This window comes from Otolemur garnettii, unplaced genomic scaffold (genome assembly GCF_000181295.1).
Source record: "Otolemur garnettii isolate 467f Iridium unplaced genomic scaffold, OtoGar3 scaffold00144, whole genome shotgun sequence".
NCBI lineage: Eukaryota > Metazoa > Chordata > Mammalia > Primates > Galagidae > Otolemur > Otolemur garnettii.
The window spans coordinates 3,639,644-3,662,163 of NW_003852539.1; the positions used below are offsets into that span (position 1 = coordinate 3,639,644).

General features: G+C 41.7%; 1 protein-coding gene across 7 annotated transcripts in view; it reads right to left on the reverse strand.

Moving 5' to 3' along the window:
- Positions 1–1,684: 1,684 nt before the first annotated feature.
- LOC100961574 (microtubule-actin cross-linking factor 1) overlaps positions 1,685–22,520 on the reverse strand; it is a 363,479-nt gene continuing 342,643 nt past the window's right edge. For 6 of the 7 annotated variants that reach the window (XM_023518665.1, XM_023518664.1, XM_023518661.1 and 3 more), the window contains 7 exons: positions 21,478–21,552; positions 20,547–20,564; positions 16,882–16,999; positions 7,992–8,203; positions 7,375–7,485; positions 3,907–4,036; positions 1,685–3,147 (listed from right to left, as the gene is read on the reverse strand). In XM_023518665.1, coding sequence (XP_023374433.1) covers positions 2,891–3,147; positions 3,907–4,036; positions 7,375–7,485; positions 7,992–8,203; positions 16,882–16,999; positions 20,547–20,564; positions 21,478–21,552 — 921 coding nt within the window. In that variant the 3' untranslated portion in view covers positions 1,685–2,890. The remainder of the gene's footprint in view (positions 3,148–3,906; positions 4,037–7,374; positions 7,486–7,991; positions 8,204–16,881; positions 17,000–20,546; positions 20,565–21,477; positions 21,553–22,520) is intronic. The other variant, XM_023518666.1, reaches the window with a different exon arrangement.

Here is a 22,520-nt window from a genome sequence, read left to right on the forward strand (position 1 = left end):
CTCTACCCAGGGTGACAGCTTGAGGCTCTGTCTCAAAAAAACAAACAAAAAAAACCCCAAAGCAAAGCAAATGACCAGCTAGGCTTGGTGGCTCATGCCTATAATTCCCAACACCTCTGGGAGATTGTGGATTGCTTGAGCTCAGGAGTTCGAGAACAGCCTGTGCTAGAGTGAGACTATGTCTCTACACACACGCACACACACACAAAGCCAGGTATTGTGGCAGGCGCCTGTAGTTCCAGCTACTCAGGAGGCTGAGGCAAAAAGATTGCTCTAATCCAGGAATCTGAGGTTGCTGTGAGCTATGATGCCACAGCACTGAGATTCTGTCTCAAAACAAACAAACACAGCCCAAACTCTACAAAGATGGAGGTCAGGCCAGTCTCAGCATGCGTTGGCTGCCAGGCCTGGAGGTGGTCCTACACAAAGTTCTGGTAGCTCGACATTCCCCAATTCCATGGCGAGTTAAGTACTTTGTTGAGAATAGATTAGGCTGAAAATTCCTTTTAATATGGTTATTTGGCCTCAAACAGCTTTGGTAAACATGCATCTATCTTACCAAATTTCTGGACCCTAAAAAGATAGGGCCTAATGATGAACACGAGTAGTCTAAGTTTGAGACCCTCTTACTTTCAGGTCCTCATGCCTCTCCCTTGTTGTATCAGTTCATATTTGGCTGTTCCAACCACTATAGACTTGAGGATGGAAGAAATAGAAGTAAAAGGCAAATAGGGAGTCGGGAGGATTGGATTCATGGTCCCCTTTAGTCATTTACTCATTTTATGACTTCAGGAAAACCACTTTCTCATCTTTCCTATCCCATTTTCTCTATCTGTAAAACAAAGGAAGTAGATTCGATGACCAATTTTGCTTCTACCTCTGAAAGTCTATCAAACCAGAAATTACAGTATACTGTGAGAAAGCGGGCCCATTCTCTCAATCCCAGGACTGTTGATTTTTTTTTTCTTTTTTGAGGGTCTTACTTTGTTGCCCTCGGTAGGGTGCCAGGGTGTCATAGCTCACAACAAACTCAAAACTCTTTGGCTTAAGTGATTCTCTTGCCTAAGCCTCCCAAGTAGCTGGGACTACAGGTGCCTGCCACAAAGCCCAGCTATTTTTTTTGTTGTGTTTGTCATTGTTGGTTTAGTGGGCCTGGGCCAGGTTTGCCCCAGTGTTATGTGGCTGTTGCTGTAACCACTGTGCTACAGGCACCAGTGGTTGTCCTCTCATCTCAGCCTTCCAAGTAGCTGGGACTACAGGCCTGCCACTAAGGCCTGGCTATTTTTAGAGACAAGATCTCTCTCTTGCTCAGGCTGGTCTCAAATTCCTGAGCTCAAGCAATCCGTTGGTCTCGGCCTCCCAGAGTGCAAGGATTATAGGCATGAACCACCACACCCGGCAGCATTGTGATTTCTAGTATCTTCCTATGTATTGGTATTTGTTTAATCATGAAAGTGGGACAGATACCCTACATATTTATGTTAAGGTCCTGGTTATTTTACTGCTTCATTAGAGCAAATTAATAAGGATAAAATAAAAATTTCCCTACTGAAGCTTTGTAATTTATCCATCATGATATTTTGACTTGAATAATTCATTTAAGTACCTACGACGCTTTTATGCCCCATGGTAACATTGATATATACAATACATGACTGAAAAGAAAATCAGGAAATACAGAACATTTGTTACTGCAAGCAATTTTAATACAAAAGTGTGTCTCGTTTTTAAACAGTTCATTGGTAGAGCTTCGGTTTCTGCCTCAATTAAAACCAATTGAGATAATCACACAGCAACATGGTCGGAGCTGAAGAGGAACAGCAGCTAAAAAACAGGAGCCCCAGACAGCCCCTCTTCATGGTCACTTGGTCAGTTGACTTTATTACACACAAAAAAAGACGAAAGCAAACGGGACTGGTTAACAAGTGTGCTGGTGAAGTCCATTAAAGGGTGAGCAAGTGCTTTTCTCTTATGTCCACATTTCCAGAAGAGGTTTGTGGAATTCATTCTTCAGTTTGTGGGAAGTTGATCGACCATTTAAATAAATAGCAAAAATGTAGATAAACAAATCCATATAATTCACAATGGCACCCAGGAGCCCCCCTTGCCAAGGGTCTGGGTCCCAGTGAACACGAGAGTTATCGGTGGCTAGGCTGGGTAGGAAGTTACAAATCAGTTCAAAACCCTTCTGCTCTGACATTTTCTGAACGGTTACATTTACCCCTGAATTCTAGCAGCTATTTGTCCTTTAAACACCCTGTACTGAAACAAGATCCAAAGACAGTATTGCAATGAACTCCTTTTGATGTTATCATGTGCAAATGTTACTTAATGAGGTTCCCTCTCTTCAGCTAAAATCACAACATTAAAACAATGAGAAAAGCAATTTTAAGTGTCCTCTCTTCAGTTCTTGTTAATTGAGGTGTCTGTGATTTACAAAAAAAAAAAAGAGTTCCTTAAACACTGCAGGATTCTTATTTTTTTTAATATAATTTATCTTGCTGAGACAGCAAGTAAAGTTTATAAAGAAGATGCATTTAGGAATAATCCTAAAAGATAAAGCAGGTTTTCAACCCTGCACCGCGCAGAAACCCTATTTATATGCTTTTTTTTTCCTAATACACATTTGCATCTTGACCTTTTCACTTGTTTTTCTCAAATATTTCATTTCTGGACCCCATCCATTACAGGGTTACCAGGAGGCAAATTTTATCTACATAAATATTCACATGAAAATAGTAACTTACAAAAAGAAAAAAAAATAAGGCAGCTTCTTAACACAATTATTCTTTTACACTTTTAACAATATAACTTCTCCTGTTCAGAATAAATATACACCCAATGTATGGAGGACTCAAAGTGGAGAGTGGCTGGGGAGTGGTGGACAGTGTTATCGCTTGGGACCCGGAGTCCTGGGAGAGGCAGTGGTGGTCTTCTTAGACATGGTGGGGATTTTGGAAGGTTTGTTTAACCCTCTCCTGGAGCTGCCTTGGCCCCCAGCAGCACTGCTTTCTGAAGTGTCTGAACAAGCGGACTGCGTCTCTAAAAGGTCAAAGTCAGAGGCGTCGCTTCCTCGCCGGCTGCTGGCTCGACTCCCGGCTCGACTCCCAGCCCGACTTCCAGGGCGACTGGCTGACTTTTTAGGGTCTGGAATTTAAGAATAAAACAGTATACTTAGAGAGACTGCATGAGGTGGAAGAACAAATGACCAGAGGCCAGGATTCTGATCTGCTATGTGACCTTCGGATGATCACGGACTTTCTGCACCCCAGTTTCCTCACTTACACAGAAGTCACCAAATCCTTTTCTAGAGGTGTAATTCTACATGAGAAGCTGCTTCCTGAGGGGTAGAAAGTTGCTTCTATCAGCAGCACCATTACCTTACATGACCCCAAAGTGGAGTCAACAGAGTTGCTCGATCACTCTAGCATAGGTGGTGAGCCTACCAGCTGGGCTAATCCACTGGCAGACCGACAGTGGAGGTTGGGTGATGGGAAGCAGGGAGCCAGGAAGTGAATCCCAATCCCTAGGTCCCCCTGAGGAACAGCAGCAGGTGAACAGATGTGATCCTCCCCTGTTCCTTTCCCAGTTCACCAGCAACCACAATAAATACGAGGCGTTGGAAAAGTCATTAGCAAGCGCCAGCCCAATGCTGCACTGGCTTCTGAGGAAGACTCGCTTTATAAGGCCCTTTCTTTTACTTTTCTTGTAACCATTTGTGATCAAGAACAGGTGGTCATCTAAAAAACTACCGGTCTTTCTTTCTGGGCATCATGCTAAGTGCTACTCTTACTATGAGATCCTTTGGAGCAGTGAAGCATTGCTGACAGGCAACTGTTTCTAGACTTGACTTGGTCATACCCTCTCACTCCTCAGCCCAACACATAGGTCATGGCAGGTACCTACCTGCTCGATTAGTTTTGGCACCTGTGGAGGCTGGGGAAGAACTATTGCTGGTATCACCAGCAAGAGATGTTCGACTAGAATGAAAAGTTGGTGTTGGTCGTTTCAACTTGCTGCTTGTTGATGGGATAACCTTAAATAAGAAAATTGTAAAAAGGTTACATTTACTTGATTAAATCTTTGTTAGAAATTCAATTTTAAAAAGGCCTCCTTAAGCCTCCTTATGACTGATCATTTGAAAAGCAAATTAAAAGTCCAGGAAAACAAAGATTTATTTTGAAAATATCCCAGGTCATGTATTTTGATGATTTCCAAAGTGAAGGTTTTATGTTCCAATTAGAAATTTCAAAATGTCTTCTAATACCTTTTGCCTTGCAGACAAATTTTCCCTTGAAGGGGGGGGGCGTTCAGATAGTAAGAGTATAACAGTTATTAACCATCTGAAGAGCGGTGAATGAGCAAAAGAAAAAAACCAATTCTATGCCATCGCTATTTTGGGGTTAGAAATTTGTAATGAGTTTTAGACCCTCATGTTTAATACAGGGTGGCCATAAAGTCTGTGTGCAATTTTAAATGGCATACTATTTTCAATTGCACATGAATTTTATGGCTACCCTGTACAGAGATTCAAATATTACTCCAGTGTTTCTCAATAAACAGGTGCAGTAGCTTTAGTCAAGTTCTTGACTTGTGAATCAAATAAAACTATGAGAGGCACATGACAGTGAGGCTATGCTACAGGGAACAAGGTTCAAAATGAGGAGCCAGGACACCTAGGTTTGAGTCTGGGACCCATGACTGATGTAAATTAACACCTGTATCTTTGTTTCTCCTGTGAGAAATGAGAGACAAATTTTGCTTCTCCACTTCATTTCTTTTTTCCCTTTTTAAAAAATTGAGACAGAGTCTCACTTTGTTGCCCTTGGTAGAGTCCCATGGTGTCACAGATCACAGCAACCCCAAACTCTTGGGCTCAAGTGATCCTCTTGCCTCAGCCTCCCAAGTAGCTGGGACTACAGGCACCGCCACAATGCCTGCTTTTTTTTTTTTTTGTTTTTTTAAGAGACAGGGTCTTGCTCTTGCTCAGACTGGTCTTGAACTCCAGAGCTTAGGCAATCCATGTGCCTCAGCCTCCCAGAGTGCTAGGATTATAGGCGTGAGCTACTAGTTACTATGCCCAGCCTCTCCAGCTTCGTTTCTGCCACATTCCTCGTGATCAGGCCACCCTAACCATACTTGGTCTCCTGGCTTTTCCTCCACTAGCCCTGGGAGGGTAGGGTCCCTGGTCTCTTCTTGCTGCTTGCTCTGCCTGGACTATTGGAGCACAAACCCTTCTCCAGATACAAGTATGGCTTCCTTCCCATTCCCTGTAGGGACTGGGAGGGGGCTTGCCTCCTTTCTCCAATGACACTCTTAATAAATCTCCATTCTCTTCCCTGGCTTCATTTTTTTGCACAGTACTTATCAATGCCTGACATATGATATGGTTGTTTGCTGCCTGCTCTCTCTCATTAAAGCATAAACTCCATAAAAGCTGGGACTTTGGCTTGTTCACTTTCACATGTACCTAAAACTGTCTGGCACAGCAGGTGGACTCAATAAAAACTTGTTGAATAAATGATGTATAGAAGCACTTCCCAATCTGGATATTATTATTACTGTTATCAGTAGGTTCTGATTCTATTTAAGGTTCTATTTGAGTGGGCTTTTTTAAGATAGTAGACTTCATTTGGAGAAAAAATATTTTACATCTCTTTTACTCTTTTAAATATCACTCATGGCACAACTTGCTATTCCAATTTTTTTTTTTTTTTTTGAGACAGAGCCTCAAGCTGTCCCCCTGGGTAGAGTGCCGTAGCATTACAGCTCACAGCAACCTCCAACTCCTGGGCTCAAGCGAGTCTCCTGCCTCCGCCTCCCAAGTAGCTGGGACCACAGGCGCCCACCACAACGCCTGGCCCTTTTTTTGGTTGCAGCTGTCATTGTTGTTTGGCGGGTCTGGGCTGGGGATTCGAACCCGCCACCTTAGGTGTACGTGGCTGGCGCCTTAGCCGGTTGAGCTATAGGTGCCGAGCCGCTATTCCAATTTTTGATATTAGTTGTATAAATTGTTTTCCAGGACCTTTAAATGTTTACACACATAGACGAGTAAGGCGACCCATCTCATTGTGTGTTGTATTATTTCTTTAATTTACAAAGAAAAAGCAAAAGCGACAGAAAGTGATTAACAATCAAGCACAGACCCTCCTGGCCAGACAGGAGGAAGATCACCAGTTTCAGAAGACTAGTTAAGTCTGGTGAAGACTCCAGCTAGGATTCCAAGTCAGGAACGGCCTGGCTACGAACACCAAAATCAGTAAGGCAAGATGAAACCTCAAAAGGAAATAAAATGAAAGATAAAATCTTAAGACAAAACATAAAGGGTGATTTATCAGAATTGTATGAGAATTTGTATTTTATAATTAAACATTTAAAATTTTAGAACTTTTGAGATTTTCACAAAACTGGAGTCATTAAGGAAGAAGAAAAGCAAGATAAGCAGGGTGAGTCGTGACAGTCGGTCCCCAGACTGTGTTCTAAACCAGATATATTTCTGCACTGGAGCTTTAGCCTGGAGTGGGAGAAACCCCAAAGCACAGTTCATTCACAGGCAGTGGCTTCCTGTGCCTCTGGTTTCTGTGGCTGAGGCTTTACATGACTCAAGGCAATACTGTATTTTGAGGCCCAAGAACCCAGTGCTTCCTGGGAGCTAGACTGCAAATAGTACTGCTATCAGACAAGCCATTTTGAGTCCACATTTTCTTTCTGAAACACTGTTGCTCTTCCAAAAATGTTTAGGCATTTTAATGGTTATACTTAAACATGCTTAATTGCTGGCTTGTGTATTCAAATCAAGGCTACAGAAAGCCAAGTGCCTAGAAATTTAGAAAAAGAAATCCGAACCACAGAGCAGTGTTCACTGATACTGTGCTTGGCTGAGTAGGCAGCACCCATGCCTGGGCCCAGCGTGGCAACAGCAACCATCCTGGGGATGTCTCAGGGGAGGTGGCGCCAACCACTCTTAAGTTCTAAGCAAAGACAAAACATTGTGGAACATGCACCAGAGTTGAATTTCAAGTGTTCATAACTCGTGTATCTGACATGTGGAGATGCCAAGAAGCCTGATTATAAATGCTATCAATAACACAAACCGCCAGGAATGGCCACTGTTTACCAATCCTGAATAAATATTATGCTAAAGACAGTTATAAAGTTGTTAAACAATTTGGTTTTAGGCATCTCTTATTTATTTCCAATTTTGGTGAATCGAGTTAGAAACCCCTGAAAATGCTCGACTAGATGAATCAGCTGTGTCAGCAAGCACCAGACACGGGAGAGAGCAGGAACTCGTGTCAGGAAGAAGAGCTGGTCAAGTTCATCAGCGAGGACCTCGTCTGGACCGTGTCCTTAGTCAGCAAAGCCATACTCTACCTCGGGGCTGGGCAGCTGGAGGTCAGGAGAATGGCTGTCCCTCATAGGGGTGCCAGCTTTACTGTTTACCAACCAGGGTTTGTCATAACAGCGAGAGAACTGAAGCAGAGTCTGTGAAACGGAAATCCAAAGGGAAGGACGGGAACAATTGAAAATGGAACAGAAACGAACAAATTTGGTACAGAAAAAAACAAATAGAAAATACCAAACTGTGAAGAAACAGAAAACAAAATAAAATGTACATCTGTCCAATGGGTTGAGAGGGACCAGGCAGAAAAGGCAACAGTATTCTTCACACAGAACCCACTGGAACATCAGACTTATCTGTCAGCTTTAGCAACACAGACAGTGCCTGGATTCCCAAAGTACTAACTCTGCATGGGCTCAAACTCAAACTAAGAATATAAGGAAAGAAAGATTTCTGACTTAACCAGCCTGAGTGAATTATTTTAATTAATGTTTTTCGTAGTTATCTTAAAGGTCAGGCACCCGTGTATTGCCAGAACCTCAGCAGCATTTCTCCTCACTGTCATTGTTCAGAGGCTCCATCAAATGATGAACATCTGGAAAGAGAGAAAGGAGGAGGAAGGCCCTAGAAGAGGTCGGTACATACATACCTTGGTACCACTGGCTGGGGTGGCCGGAGAAGACGGCATAGACGTGCAGCTGTGGTTACTCTGACTAGCACTGGAGCTCGAGCGAGTTGGGGACGCTGCTCGGGACGATGGCTTGGACCTTCGGCCTCGTGATCGGAAAGGGGTCATTCCCTGGGATGCCCCCTCTGGTAGGATGAATTTCTCTCTGAGTTCGATGTTAGTTCTACCTCGTGCTAAAAAAAGAAATAAACACGTGTACAATGTCAGCCAGTCTTAAAGATATATTTTTAATGCTCATATAGCTGCTTGACCCCATGATATGAGTTACAGTTTAATACTGCCATCTGTGGGTTCTTTAAAAATAGAGATAAATTCACGACACATCTACCTTGTCAAGATTCTTACCTATGGCAGACATATCAACTAATAAGCCTCTTGTTTTGCTATAAGTAAGTCTCTGTGCACAGAGTACCATCCCATGCTGCTGTCATGATCTTGTTTTGCCATTGTCCCCTGGGGTAATACATGCTGTAATAGCTCAAGGTAATGCAGATGCAACAGTTCACACACCTCTGAAGTTAAATCAAAACCCTTCTTTTCTCTTTCATAGTACACGTGTACTTTTTTGCTTAGCTTCTACGGAATGCATGGTAATAAAATAGTAGAAAAAACCAGAATGCTGAAATTGACATTGTTCAGCATCTTCTATTTGAATTCAGTCAGTCCTAAAGAAAGGGGTCCAGGGACTCAGGCCGGTAAAAAGACCAGGATAGAATCATTCAGAAGTAAACATGTGGGGGAGGGAGGGAGAGAAAGATCAATACCATGCACAAACTTGCCAGTGAGAATGTTAAGTCAAAAACTGAAAGCAGTGAGAAGCTGAAGGGGCAGCCGCACACACAGGAACATCAAGGTGAAAAGATGTGGCAACAGCACTGAAGAGCAACAGTGTCAGTCCTCCTAGAGCTGTATGACCAGAACGTGAAACATAAATCTGCAAAGATCCCATTTACAGCCAATAAAAATGTTAAATGCACAAGACACTACTAATTTTAAAAAAGTAGTTCCTCTGGAGGCTGGGCGCCGTGGCTCATGCCTGTAATCCTAGCACTCTAGGAGGCTGAGGCGGGTTGATTGCCTCAGCTTGCGAGTTTGAGACCAGCCTGAGCCAGAGTGAGACTTAATCTCTAAAAATAGCCTGGTGTTGTGGTGGGCCCCTGTAGTCCCAGCTACTTGGGAGGCTGAGGCAAGAGGATCACTTAAGCCCAAGTATTTGAGGTTGCTGTGAGCTGTGATGCCACAGTACTCTACTGAGTGCAACAAAGTGAGATTCTGTCTCAAAAAAAAAAAAAAAAGAGAGAAATAATTCCTCTGGAATATGTCCTTAGAACACTACTAACTGAAAGATATATCTTGTGGTAACCCTCTAATTCCTCATGCTCCCTAAACTGTTCACTTTGGGGAATATACTAGATAGAGCTAAACAAATGAGACCCCAGGGGAAGCCTGGGAAAAGGAGACCATTATGAACAAAATCTTTGTCATTCTTTTCCACATTAGATTTTTTACTCTGGTCAGAGTGTATAAATTGAGAAGACTTAGGTAACTAGCCCACTTTCTCTTCCTACCCAATATACCCTTCAAGGAATTGGAGAAATCTTGGTAGAAGGGATTTTAAAATAGGTTGCATGAGTGTTCAAGCACAGAGGTTCCAAATTCCTAAATCAAATTCAAATTCCTCTCAATATGTCACATGCTGAAATAATTTATCAAAGTATCAGGTTAAAAGCACTAACTTGGACACTAAAACCTCTGTGTTAAACCTGTAAAGTCCAAGCTCTGTGGCTATCAGGATCCTTCCTGTTCTGGGGTTCCATCTCCTCAGGGTCACCAAAGGTGATCGGGATGACCCGTCTCTAAGAGCCCTGCTTGTTGAGATGGTCTGTGAAAATGGTCCCTGAAACGCTAAGCTGTTTCCTTCCATGACCCCGTGTTTCCTTCCTTCCCAGGCCCCCGTAAAAACATGCCCTTCCAGGTTCATTCCTTGGCCCGTGGTTCTCTACTCATTTTCCAGATTTCAGCACCTTACTGTGTGCGTAACTAAAGACTCCTAGAGAAGAGAGAATTCCCTTCAGCACTATCTTGGGTACTTTAGTAAGGCTTCACATCACTGATAACTTGTTGGAATACTGACTTAACATTTATTTGTCTTGTGCTTGTTCAAGTCCCCAGAACGATGATGCAGAAGCACTGAGAGAACACTCATGAATGAGAATCATTTAATCAGCTGAGGATTTGGACACCCTAAAAGAGCTATTTGTGGCCCTGAGCCACAGAGAACTTCAGATGTGTGCTTTGACCCTGGCAAACATTTAACAGTTTACTTCTAAGCAAACTGCCAGAAAACAACAACAGAGTGATCTAAGTTTGAAATGGCATCTCAGTTGAGGGCAGGGACATGTTAAATGTTTTAGCGATGGCTTTCTGTGATAATGTAATGGTCACATCCTGTTCCCTATGTACTGGGCAATTTACAAAGTGTGATCCCATGCAACACTGTGCTTCACTGTCATTGGCATCCCCATGTTACAGCAAAGGAACGGAACTGTGCACAGAGGCTGAGGTCAAACAGGGCTGTGGCGGAGTTGGGACCAGACCCCACATCTTCCACCTGAGCTGTCCTTTCGTCCCCATACTCCAGCTGCTCCCAGCCTACCTGCTGGCCTCACCACCTGCACTAGCTGTCTCCAAGCCTCCCCTCAGACCACTCAGGAAATTTCTCTGGCAAAGGTCACCAATAACCTCTACTCAGGAGGTAATGTTTTTTAAATTGTGGAAAGGCTGAAATATACAGAAAAGAAAAAAGAGTAAAAATTGCTTAATCTCACAACTTGGGAGATACCATTATTAAGATGTCAGTTGAGTTGTTATTACTTTGTATCTATTTTTAACTAAAGAAAAAAATCAAGGAACTTTCCCCCATGCTGTATGCATGTCACATTAAACTTCAATTAGCTGCAAAGTATAATTTCATCATATGGACATCAATTCACTTAACCAGTCCAATGTTGCATTTTTATTTAAATTTTTTAAGCATTGCATTTGGTGCTATGGTAATATGAGAAACCTTTTTGTGTACATCTACAATATTTCTTTTTTGTTTACAACAAGAGTCTCACTTTGTAGCCCTAGGTAGAGTACTATGGCATCACAGCTCATAGAAACCTCAAACTCCTGGGTTCTAGCCATTCTCTTACCTCAGTCTCCAAGTAGATGGGACTACAGGAACCCACCACAATGCCCTACTATGTTTTTTTGTTTGTTTGTTTTTTAGAAATGAGATCTTGCTCTGGCTCAGGTTGGTCTTGAACTCGTGAGCTCAGGCAATCCACCTGCCACAGCTCCAACAGTGGTAGGATTACAGGCGTGAACCACTGTTGCCCAGCACAATTATTTCCTTAGGATCATTTTCTACAAGTAGATCTGCTGGAAGGGTAAGGTAAAGTTTCACACTTACGGTAAAAACATGTCACTGAAGGTATGGCAACCATGTGCCATGGTTGATACACACCAAGTGATCTCCAAAATGTTATATCAAAGTATACTCTTCAAAAAAATGTGAGTATATTCAATTTACTTCATTCTGGCTACACTCTATCATTATTACTAAGTATGTGTACACACATGTGCGTGCAGGAGAAACATCTGATAATTATCAGGTAAAAACATCTTGCTATGGCAATTTACACATGGAGGGGCACTGCACTCTTCTTGGGGAAACACTCTCCTCCCTTAGCTTCATAGACATGGTCTCTTGCTTCTTCCTCCCCGCCTACTTCTTAAAACACAAGTTCCCTGGATCTGTCCAGTTTCATTTCCTTCTTAGGCTGGTGGTGAGCTCCTACGCCTGGGACTTGAGTGCCATCACAAGGTCATGCCCCCCTCTAAGTACAGATAGTGCCCAAAAAATATGAAGACATTTTTTAAGAAAGAAAAAAAATTGTTAAAATTATAATACTCAATATATACCAATTAACGTTTGTTAGCTCGTATCTCTTGTAATTGTAAAAGTCCAATGTGACCTGAGTACTACAATTTTAATAGTTTTTTCCTTGCTTAAAGTGTGTATATATTTTTTTGGCATGCTCTGTATATTCACAATGCAGACCTGCCCTCTGGATGTCAGAAGTTACATCCAATGACTGATTAGATCTGACAGAAGCCGGAAGCCTGGGAGCTGACGTAGGTTCCTCCTTCCACATGACAGTTCAGTACTGATTCTCCCCTCTAATGCCTCTTGACTCCCCAAACCTCTCCACACCCTCTTACACTTATCCCCATCAGGCTCCTCATCTCATTACCCACCCAACCCTCACTCATTCTGCAGAATTAATTTCTAAATAAAAATCTGGTATCTCTAAACAGCTCAGAATCCTTATACGGCCTTTCAGTGGTTACATCAGAATTTCCCAAACTGAGGGTTTTGATGGTTTTCCTACAAAAAGTGTTTGTAAACACTGTACTCTACATTTCCCACCTTAGAAGGGCCTTCATGCAAATTAGCATTTTATAGGTGCTAAGAAGTCCTGCGGTAAAAGAATCCAGTTTAGATTTAATCTGGCATCTTCCAAATGTATTTGACTGGCCGGGTACAGTGGCTCATGCCTGTAAACCTAGCCCTCTGGGAGGCCAAGATAAGTGGATTGGTTGAGCTCCGGAGTTTGAGACCAGCCTGTGCAAGAGCAAGACCCTGTCTCTCTGAAAAAAATAAAATAGAAAAAACTAGCTGAGCAATGTGGCAGGCACCTATAGTCGCAGCTACTTGGGAAGCTGAGGCAACAGAGAGACCCTATCTCAAAAAAAGGGGACTGCAATAGATTGGTCAACATTCGGAGGTGGTCAACATAAGGAACTGGGCCTACTGTACTGCATATGTGGTGCATGTCTGGTCTATGAAAATTAGGTCCCCTAATGAACAGAATGGTGAGGGGACAATCCTATCTCTGAACCTACAGGACCAGATCCTGGTGGCAAACATTTTAAGTTCAGTCTTTTTTTTTTTTTTTTGAGGTAGAGTCTTACTACATCACCCTGGGTAGAGTACCATGGTGTCACAGCTCACAGCAACTTCAAACTCTTGGGCTTAAGCGATTCTCTTGCCTTAGCCTCCCAGTAGCTGGGACTACAGGTGCCTGTCACAACACTTGGCTATTATTTTTTGTTGTTGCAGTTGTCATTGTTTAGCTGGCCTGGGAAGAGTTCAAACCCATCAGTCTCAGTGTATGTGGCTGACACCCTACCCACTGAGCTATGGGAGCTGCCTCAAGTTCAGTCTTTTCAACCACCAAAGGAGCCATCATTAATCTGAGAGAGTTATGCTGGCCACCTGATATTGGCTTGAGTAAGCATGTTAGTTAAAATTCAGTTCTAAGCTATCAATAGGTACAGAGTTTTAGTTTACAAGATGAAAAGAGTTATGTGGAAATACTTAAAAATGGAAAGCTTTATGTTATATATATTTTACAACAGTTTGAAAAAAATTCTATTGGCTGGGCTCGGTGACTCATGCTTATAATCCTAGCACTCTGGGAGGCCAAGATGGGGGGACTGCTTGAGCTCACGAATTTGAGACTAGACTGAACAAGAGTGAGACCCTGTCTCTACTAAAAATCAAAAACTGAGGCAAAAAGATTGCTTGAGTCCAAGAGTTTGAGGTTGCTGTGAGATATGACACCATGGCACTCAGTACTAAGGGTAACATGGTGAGACTCTGTCTCAAAAAGAAAACAAAAATCAGTTCTATGCCAAATTTCTGTGTCTTTTAAATCTTCATAGGTGAAGTTTTCTAGATCTTCACTGATTTTGAGTCCCAAGCTCAAAAACATACAGTATCCCAGGTACAGATACAACCATTGTTTAGGCAGGAGCACTGTTTTAATCTCCACCTAAATTAAAAAAATCTTCACTTCCTTTGCCATGGATAAATTCAGAAACTGAAAACTCTGATTTTGGCAGTAATAGGAGAACTGGCACACCTACCTACTAGAGTATTTTCACCTTTTACATTTGGCTAAAACAACATGCAGTTTAAGATATTTTTCATCTTTAAAAACATCTGTGTAAATAAATAGAGATAACAAATGACAGTGGACACTGACATTAAGAACCTTGTCATAAACTCTGTAGTGTCTTCTATATAACAAAATGAATACACAATCTTCCATAAGCAGTGCACAAAGAATCCTTGATAGCTTCAAGCAACTTCTCTTTTTGATATCCATACCCTTCCAACTCAATTATAATCTACCCTAGTCCTTAGTTTAATTTCTTAGCACTATTTTTTATTTGATTAGAAATGGCTCGTCCTGCCCATCACTGGTAGAGTTAAGGAATCTATCACTGCTGTGGATTTCTCTACCCCACAGTCAGCGGATCAAGATGATTACTGAGCTCTAGGACAGCACTCCCGGAGAGAGATAGTCTTACCTTGTTTGTTCCAAGGGATGCTGAAAAGGCTATTTCCATAGGAAATAGCTATGGCCCTCCCACATTTCCTTAGGGTTTCAATTTTAGATTTTAAGATAAAGACAAAGCAAGCAGTACTCTCCTTGGCCAGCAGCACAATGATATCATAAAAGAGCAGGCAGCAAATAAACAGGCAACCAAGAGTTCCAAAATGCCACATGCAGTGTTTGCTTTTTTTCAGTCTAATCAGACATGACAAGAAAAATAAGACCTTATTAACAGATTTAGAAAGGAATGAAGTTGTTTTGTTGAGTTCAAATTAAAATAATATAAACTGTCCCTCATTTAGAACAATAGAACAAGACTTTTAAATCAAGGATGTTCATTTATAATTAAATTCTCAAAAGCAATTAAACCCATTCAAGTTTTTATTAGAAAAGTATTTTCAAAATTATCTATTATTTATTTATTTATTTATTTTGAGACAGAGTCTCATTTTGTCGCCCTCAGTAGAGTCCTATGGTATCATAGCTTATAGCAACCTCAAACTCTTGGGCTCAGGTGATCCTCTTGCCTCAGCCTCCCAAGTAGCTGGGACTATAGGCGTCCCCGACAAGGCCTGGCTATTTTTTAGAGATGGGGTCTTGTTCTTACTCAGGTTGGTCTTGAATCTGTAAGCTCAGGCAATCCACCTGCCTCATCCTCCCAGAGTGCTAGGATTATAGGTGTGAGCCACTGTGCCTGGCCCAAAATTATCTATTCTTTAAAAAAGGAACTTTTAATAAAAATTATTACCGCTTAGCTTTGACTCAGGTTCACTGGAGTAAACTCAGAAATCAGTTATAAGAGAGGAACTGTAATATTTACGGGCACATCTGAATTCATGTGAGAACTGTTTCCTTTAGCTCTGTCCTCACTAAATGTTTCAGAATGACTATAACCCAGTTCTAAAGAAGTTATATAACTATACTATAAACATTTATTTCTGCTAGGTTTATAAATAAATCTTAATAATTTAATTATGCTAGCTGGACCAATAATACACACACAGAAAGGGGGTATGTCAGCCTTTGAGACTCACAGCAGGGTAGTTAGGCACACATACTCTAAAGCCAGATTGTCCTGTGGTCTTGCTTCGGCAGCCATCTGACTTAGAAGTATCTGGGCTCACTGGTAGGTGTCCTTTATCCTTCTCCTGGTCAAGGGGCCTTGATCTCCTGTCTCTACTATTTACTAGTTATTTGTTCTGGGACAAGTTACTTATACTTTCCATTTCTTGACTTCCTGTACTATAAAATGGAGCTAATAGTATCTATAATTCATAGAGTAGTCATAAGCCAGAAATGTGTCATATGTAATTATAATTGTGTACAGCACATAAGGCTATACAAGCATTTCTTAAATAAATAGAAACTCAGAACAAATTCCATGGATACTGTACTACATACATAGAAAAGCTACAGTTCAGCTATTTCAAGCATTCAAGAAGGCAGCAGATAACACAGAGCCAAGAGGTGTTAACAGTTTAAGAAGCAAAGCCATTCTCAACAGGCGAGGGTGTGGGAAGAGGGACAAAGCTTAGAAGCCAACCTATGGGAGACTGACTGGAAATCGAAGAACTGGAATCAGAGCGCTTTATTTTACTCCCAGGATGGTGAACTAGAATAAAAAATATGTAAACACAAAGAAACAGAGACAGAGCAGGAAATGCAGAAACTAGTCAAGAAAGACAAATTGGCAGACAGTCGGGGAGCCTTCTGTACACCCACATGCAGCTTTGCTAACAGGAAAAAGGAAAGGACACAGCTGAAGAGGGTTTGCCAGCTGGACTTGGTTACTCTGCCTAGGGCAGCCTCCACACAGGTGCCTCCACTTGTGCTCATATTAGACCAAGGGTGCTCTTTCCCCTCTGGGCTGGTGGGCCAGCCTTTCACACTTAGCAGAAAGACACCCTGTGGTCTTGCTTAGGCAGCCATCTGACTCTCAAGTGTCTGGGCTCACTGGTAGGTGTCCTTTATCCTTCTCCTGGTCAAGGGGGGTCACCAGTCCCTACTTGTATGGGAAGGTCCCAACAGTCTCCCTTAGTTTCAGTCATAAGAATCGTAGGCAAAGGATATGAGGCACTGAGAGGAACTTAAAGGGTTTTGTCAGGCTAGTATGAATTTAATGCTCCAAACAAAAACTTTTGGGTAATACTACTACATTCTTAATTCTCATCACTGCATTCTTTTTCAACTGTTTAAACAGGATCAACCTTTCCAGCTTTTTCTCCCTGGTCTATTATGGCTCCCTCAAGTTTTAATCTGAGCTAGTGGGATGATACCTGGGCAGCTAACAAAAAATGTAAAACAGCCCCCCGCCCCTATGCTGATACTTTCTGTAAGTATGAAAGATCAGTGGTGAGGGGGCACCCAACACAAGATTCATGATCAGGATGGTTCCTTACCTCGGCAGGGATCATTTTTCACTAAAAATTCATCCAAGGCCATCCATCCTCCACCAACTCGAACCATCACTGTGCTGCGCAGGATACGGACCAGCCGCAGCTGCTGGGAGTCCCCAAACTGCAGAGTCAGGTGGAAGTTGAATTAATAAGTGCACTGAAAGCAGACCTGTATTTTTTTTCTAAAGCAGACTGTATTCAGATAGCAATGATAATCCAGTAGCTTTGGGAGAACTTCAAACTCTGACTAGTTTTCATTTTTACATTTTTCTCTAAATGTTTAAAAACAAAGAAAAGCTTTCTACAGGGATAAAGTTAACTTTTGATAGCCATACCCTGTACCAAAAACAGGGAGGATGGGCAAGTGTGTTGGCTCACTTTTTTTTTTTTAAAAAAGCAGATTCTGGCCAATGAAAACTCCAAATTTTTTGTTATGCTAATTTGCTTTCCTAAAAGAAACGTGGTGGATATCAACTTCTGAATACAGTGTGCTCAAAAGTGAAATGGAAAACAGCAAGTACTGTTTCGAGCTTTAAAGAAACCCTTGCAGAGCATCATTATTACAAGCTTAGAAGAAAATGTGATTTTCAACATCAGGTTTTCAGAAATAAGCCCTAAGTATTCCCTAAATGCAGTGTCACAAGCAGAAATGTTTCTTTGGCTGAACAATTGATTAGATAGTATTTACAGTAAAATTTAGTTGAAGAAATTAAAAATTTAATCTCCCATAATGATTAAAAATAGTATTCAGTATTCATTTTGGATGTTACAACATATTTCTTTCTGATATTTACTTTTCCCTTTTCTTCTTGTCTAACATTCTGACTTCCCAGTCCTCTCTTAACATTTGGACTTTCTTGTTGTATAAATTATCCTCTTCCTAAAAGGAAGAGGCAAGAAAAGTGAGCTGAGATGCCAAAACAAACATCAACCATTTGGTTGGAGAGAGAGAATTTCTAGTTATTTAATTCAAGGAGAAATGTTCCTGGGGTATGGAGACTGGGGAGAAGGGACCATTTAGTTACTGAATTAGGATTTTTAAAGTTACAAAAGAGAATCATAACTTTGAAACAAGGCATGATAACTGAAAATGCAGGAAAGGATGTCTGAGGCCACATAACCATCCCCTCTCAAAACTAATTTATCTTGGGTAATTCTTGTATTTCTTAGCTGCTATGACTCAGATGCACTATGTGTATGGGCAAGGCAACTGAACCATACTGTATTCCATCCCACCCCAGTCCTTTACTTTAAAAATAGTCCCACATCTTTCATCTGGTACCATTTTAACAGTTCTATACAAAGTGACTACAGCAACAGGGCGGCATACAGAAGCAAAACTGACTCTGGAGTTGTGAGGGAAGAACCGTCCTGGGAAGGAAGCTGGCCTGCTGGCCTCTGTGGGAGCCCCTTAGAAGCTGGCCCAAGGAGAACGGGAGGCCTCCTGGGAGCAGGCTCTGGGAGGAATGGAGGATCCCACTAGACCCAAGAACAGCGACCTGTGTCACTGTACAGGGCTTTCTCTGGATGGCGAGGAGAGGAGGGAATGTACACCTGTGTGAATCGGGAAGGGATTCTGGGAGGGCTTTATTCTTCGAATACTATGTCTTATAATTTATCACTCCATTTATTTCATCATTTCTTTTCCCTTAATTTCTCACTGAAGTGCTATTTGAAAGATTCTAACTTGTTTCTTCTCGGCTGTGGGGAAAATGAGGTGTGACCCAAGCCAGCAGCCAGAGTAGCTGCAGAAGCTAAGGTCAAAGTAGTAAGTGGTAGGTGGGGTTATGACAGCTCTAAAAAGGGAGACCTGTGCACACCTGGTAGAACAGGGTTGCCAGCGCAGCAAAGAACTCAGTACAAGAGTCCTAGGGGCAGTAACCACTGTTCCCTCCTCTTAAAGAGAAAACCCATTACACGGACTTGGTTCTTGCTGTGGCTCTGACATTTACTGCATGACAGAAGGCATGTAATCTTTCAGGCCTCAGGTACCTTGGGTATAAAACAAACTTTGTAATTCTGTTCCCAACATTAGAACAAACTCACCTGACCCTCTCCTGGTTAATAAAGCAGTGAGAGGGTGTCAGTAACCTTTAAAGGTACCTTAGTACCTGCACGTGGTCATTAGCAAACAGGCTTACCAAGTGTTCTTATGGAATGGACTTTTTTGAAAGCCCATTTGATTGTTCATCGTTAGTTTTTTTTATCCTCTGTTCTTCTGGCTGGCCCAGAACGTTACTGTAGTTAGTGACTATTATAGTGCCTGGAACTTAACATTGTTAGAGAACCTCAAATCAACTCTCAGTGCTTCTAATTTTATATCAGAGAGATAGATTTTACTCATGCAATTTCCTTCCACATGTGAAGACACAGGACCCCAGAGCCCTCAAAAAAGATTTAAAAGGTTAGCGTTACCAAATGGAGTCAAAGCATCCAATCTTTTTTGTCAATCTAAAGACAAAATCCCAAAAGATGATCCCATTAGGTTTTGGCCAACTAGCCATAATCAGCAAACTTTAGGCCATAGCCAACTATAATTTCCACACTATACTTATCAGATACTTTATAATTACAAATACAATACAACATTGGTAAGATATTTAAACAGACAGTACTAAAATACATCAGGAATTTTTGACTTAGTGTATGTTACAAAATTTGTGTTAACTTTCAAAAAGGTTCTGGTATAAATTAGAACTATGTGGTCTGATAAACTGACTTCCAACAAAAGAAAAGGTTATTTTATTTCATGTATTTATTTATTTTTTTGAGACAGGGCCTCATTCTGTTGCCCCAGGCTAGAGTGCTGTGGGATCATAGCTCATAGCAACCTCAAACTCCTGGGCTTAAGAAATCCTCTTGCCTCAGTCTCCCAAGTAGGTGGGACTACAGGCAACCACCACAATGCCTGGCAAGTTTTTCAATTTTTACTTATTATTTATTTTGAGACAGAGTCTCATTATGTCACCCTCAGTAGAGTACTGTGGTGTCACAGCTCACAGTAACCTCAAACTCTTGGGCTTAAATGATTCTCTTGCCTTAGCCTCCCAAGTAGCTGGGACTACAGGAGTCTGCCACACGCCTAGCTATTGTTTCTGTTGTAGTTTTCATCACTGTTTGGCAGGCCCAGGTCAGGTTTGAACCCGCCAGATTCCGTGTATATGACTGGCTCCCTACCCACTGAGCTATGGGTGCTGAGCCAGTTTTCCAATTTTTAGTAGAGACAGGGTCTTGAGCTTCTGAGCTTATTAAGCAATTCACCCACCTCAGCCTCCCAGAGTACTAGGATTACAGGTGTGAGCCACTGTGCCTGGCCAACTAGATTTTTTTCTTAGAAGTAGAAAGGATTGATAACTGGTAATTGATGCCTCAGTTTCCTCTGAACCCTATCACTTATAACTCAGTCCGGCATGATAGCATCACCTTTAGCCAATCTGATTTTAAATAGAAAAATGCATCTCCTTTTAGAAAAAAGTAATTTATATCGTTTTACTGCTAGGACAGCTTTGCAGTACTGGCCCTGTTAGCAGTTTCTCCATTTGGTAAGGCAACCCGCTGTGACCCAGGCATGCTTCAGATTACATCCTCTCCCCACAGCAAAGAACAGGCAGCATTAGCTACACAGACCACATCCACTGAGAAGGAGAACATTGCAAGGCACACTGTACCTGGTTGCCGAGGAAGAACTACAGACAATAAGAATAAAGGATGGAGAAAATGGAGGAGAAAAAAAGAGAACATTTTGTCAAATTAACACTAAGGAATGAAAATCATATCATCACATTACCAGTCTTCTGGCTGAGTGATATACATATTAAACATATTCTTACCAAGCTCCCGCCATAGGGGTGTGGTTTTACAAATTAAGAAGGCCTAACTTTCCACTCTATGTTGTTTACTCATTTCTCTCACAGGTAGTTAAAAACAAAACAAAACCCAACAAGTAAGCATGAGGCTATTTGGGGCTGTATTAACTGAATGTGCTGGGTTGGATTCAAGGCAGACTCTGCCCAGTGCTCCTTAGTGAAGTGTCCCATGGTGTGGGTCTACTGTACTGTGAGGACATTTCTGATGTACTACTGGAAACTGATTTCCTGTGTTTCTCCCTCAGTGTACACAACTATGCGATTTAACATGGCCACCTACATCTTCTTTGCCAGTCACAGATATTTCTTAGGACTTTAAGACAATCCTGATGAGCTGCTAAATACATCTCACAGTTGCCCCAGCCCTCTTTGGTCTGGCAGCCACCCAGGCTCATGAGGACCAGCTCACTGGGGTGAGTGGTCAGTTATTAGATATAACTGTTTCCCAAGGTGCCTTCATCTCCCGAAGGACTTTGGTTAGCAGTGAAGTGACAGTTCTGAAATGTCTACTGTCCTAGAACTTGAGTAAAAGCTATGGTCTAGATGTGGCACTAGTTTTCAGATAAACAGGACACCTGACATTTGGACTCTGTAGAGATGAGGGCCAGAGAGTGATCACATCTCAAATTCTATGAGCTTTGGGCTTATGAACATCAGGAGCAAGAAGGCAGGATCATCCAGCAGACTTTTCAGGCCACAAATGAAATAGCCACCACAAAGGATTCTTCCTTACCCGGTATTTATTCTCTCCAATTTGCTCCACTTGAAACCTTTTTGCACATTTGCACTGAGCCACTTGTCTCGTGACCTATTGATAGTGAACAAAAAGAAAAGTGTAGAACAAGACTTCCTATTCAAAGAAACAGAGATTTTATTTTTCTTGAGACAGAGTCTTACTGTATTGCTTAGGATAGAGTGCCATGGTGTCAGCCTAGTTCACAGCAACCTCAAACTCCTATGCACAAGCAATCCTCCTGCCTCAGTCTCCTGAGCCACTGAGACTATAGGTGCCCACCAGAACGCCCATCCAACTCTTCCCGTTTTTAGTAGAGATGGGGTCTCCCTCTTGCTCAGGCTGGTCTTGAATTCCTGAGCTCAAGCAATCCTCCTGCCTCAGCCACCCAGAGTGCTAGGATAACAGGTATGAGCCACTGTGCCTGGTCAAAACCAAAAATTTTTACATATAAACAGAGAAGCTAATCATTATTCATTTTTTTGGCACTTCAGTCTTTTGACATATATATTTATCTTTTGTTTCAAATTAATACATGTTGCTCTTACTAGGTGAAATAATTGAGGCACTGAGAAAAAAAGGCTTGAAAGTATTTCTTATTAAGTAGCTACACAACACATTCTTCAATCCTACTTCAAAATTCCTTCAGAGAAAAGTGCTAATATATAAGCATCAGAATCAAATGACTAACAAATTATGCAAAAAAGTAAATTTCAACCTAGGAGTCTGGAATTTCTTAGATGTCAGACCTGGTGTGTACCAAGGCCACTTCCAAGAACTGCCTCATTGCCTCTCCAAGATCTTTTATCAGCATATGTGGTACTAATGAATTTGCAAGTTTCAATGTGATACTATTTTTCTTTCTTTCTATTTTTTTTTTTTTTTTTTTGAGATAGAGTCTCACTCTGTCTTCTTGGGTAGAGTGCTGTGGCATCGTAGCTCACCACAATCTCACACTCTTGGGCTCCAGTGATTGTCCTGCCTCAGCCTCCCAAGTAGTTGGGACTACTGGTACTCACCACAATGCCTAGCTAATTTCTCTA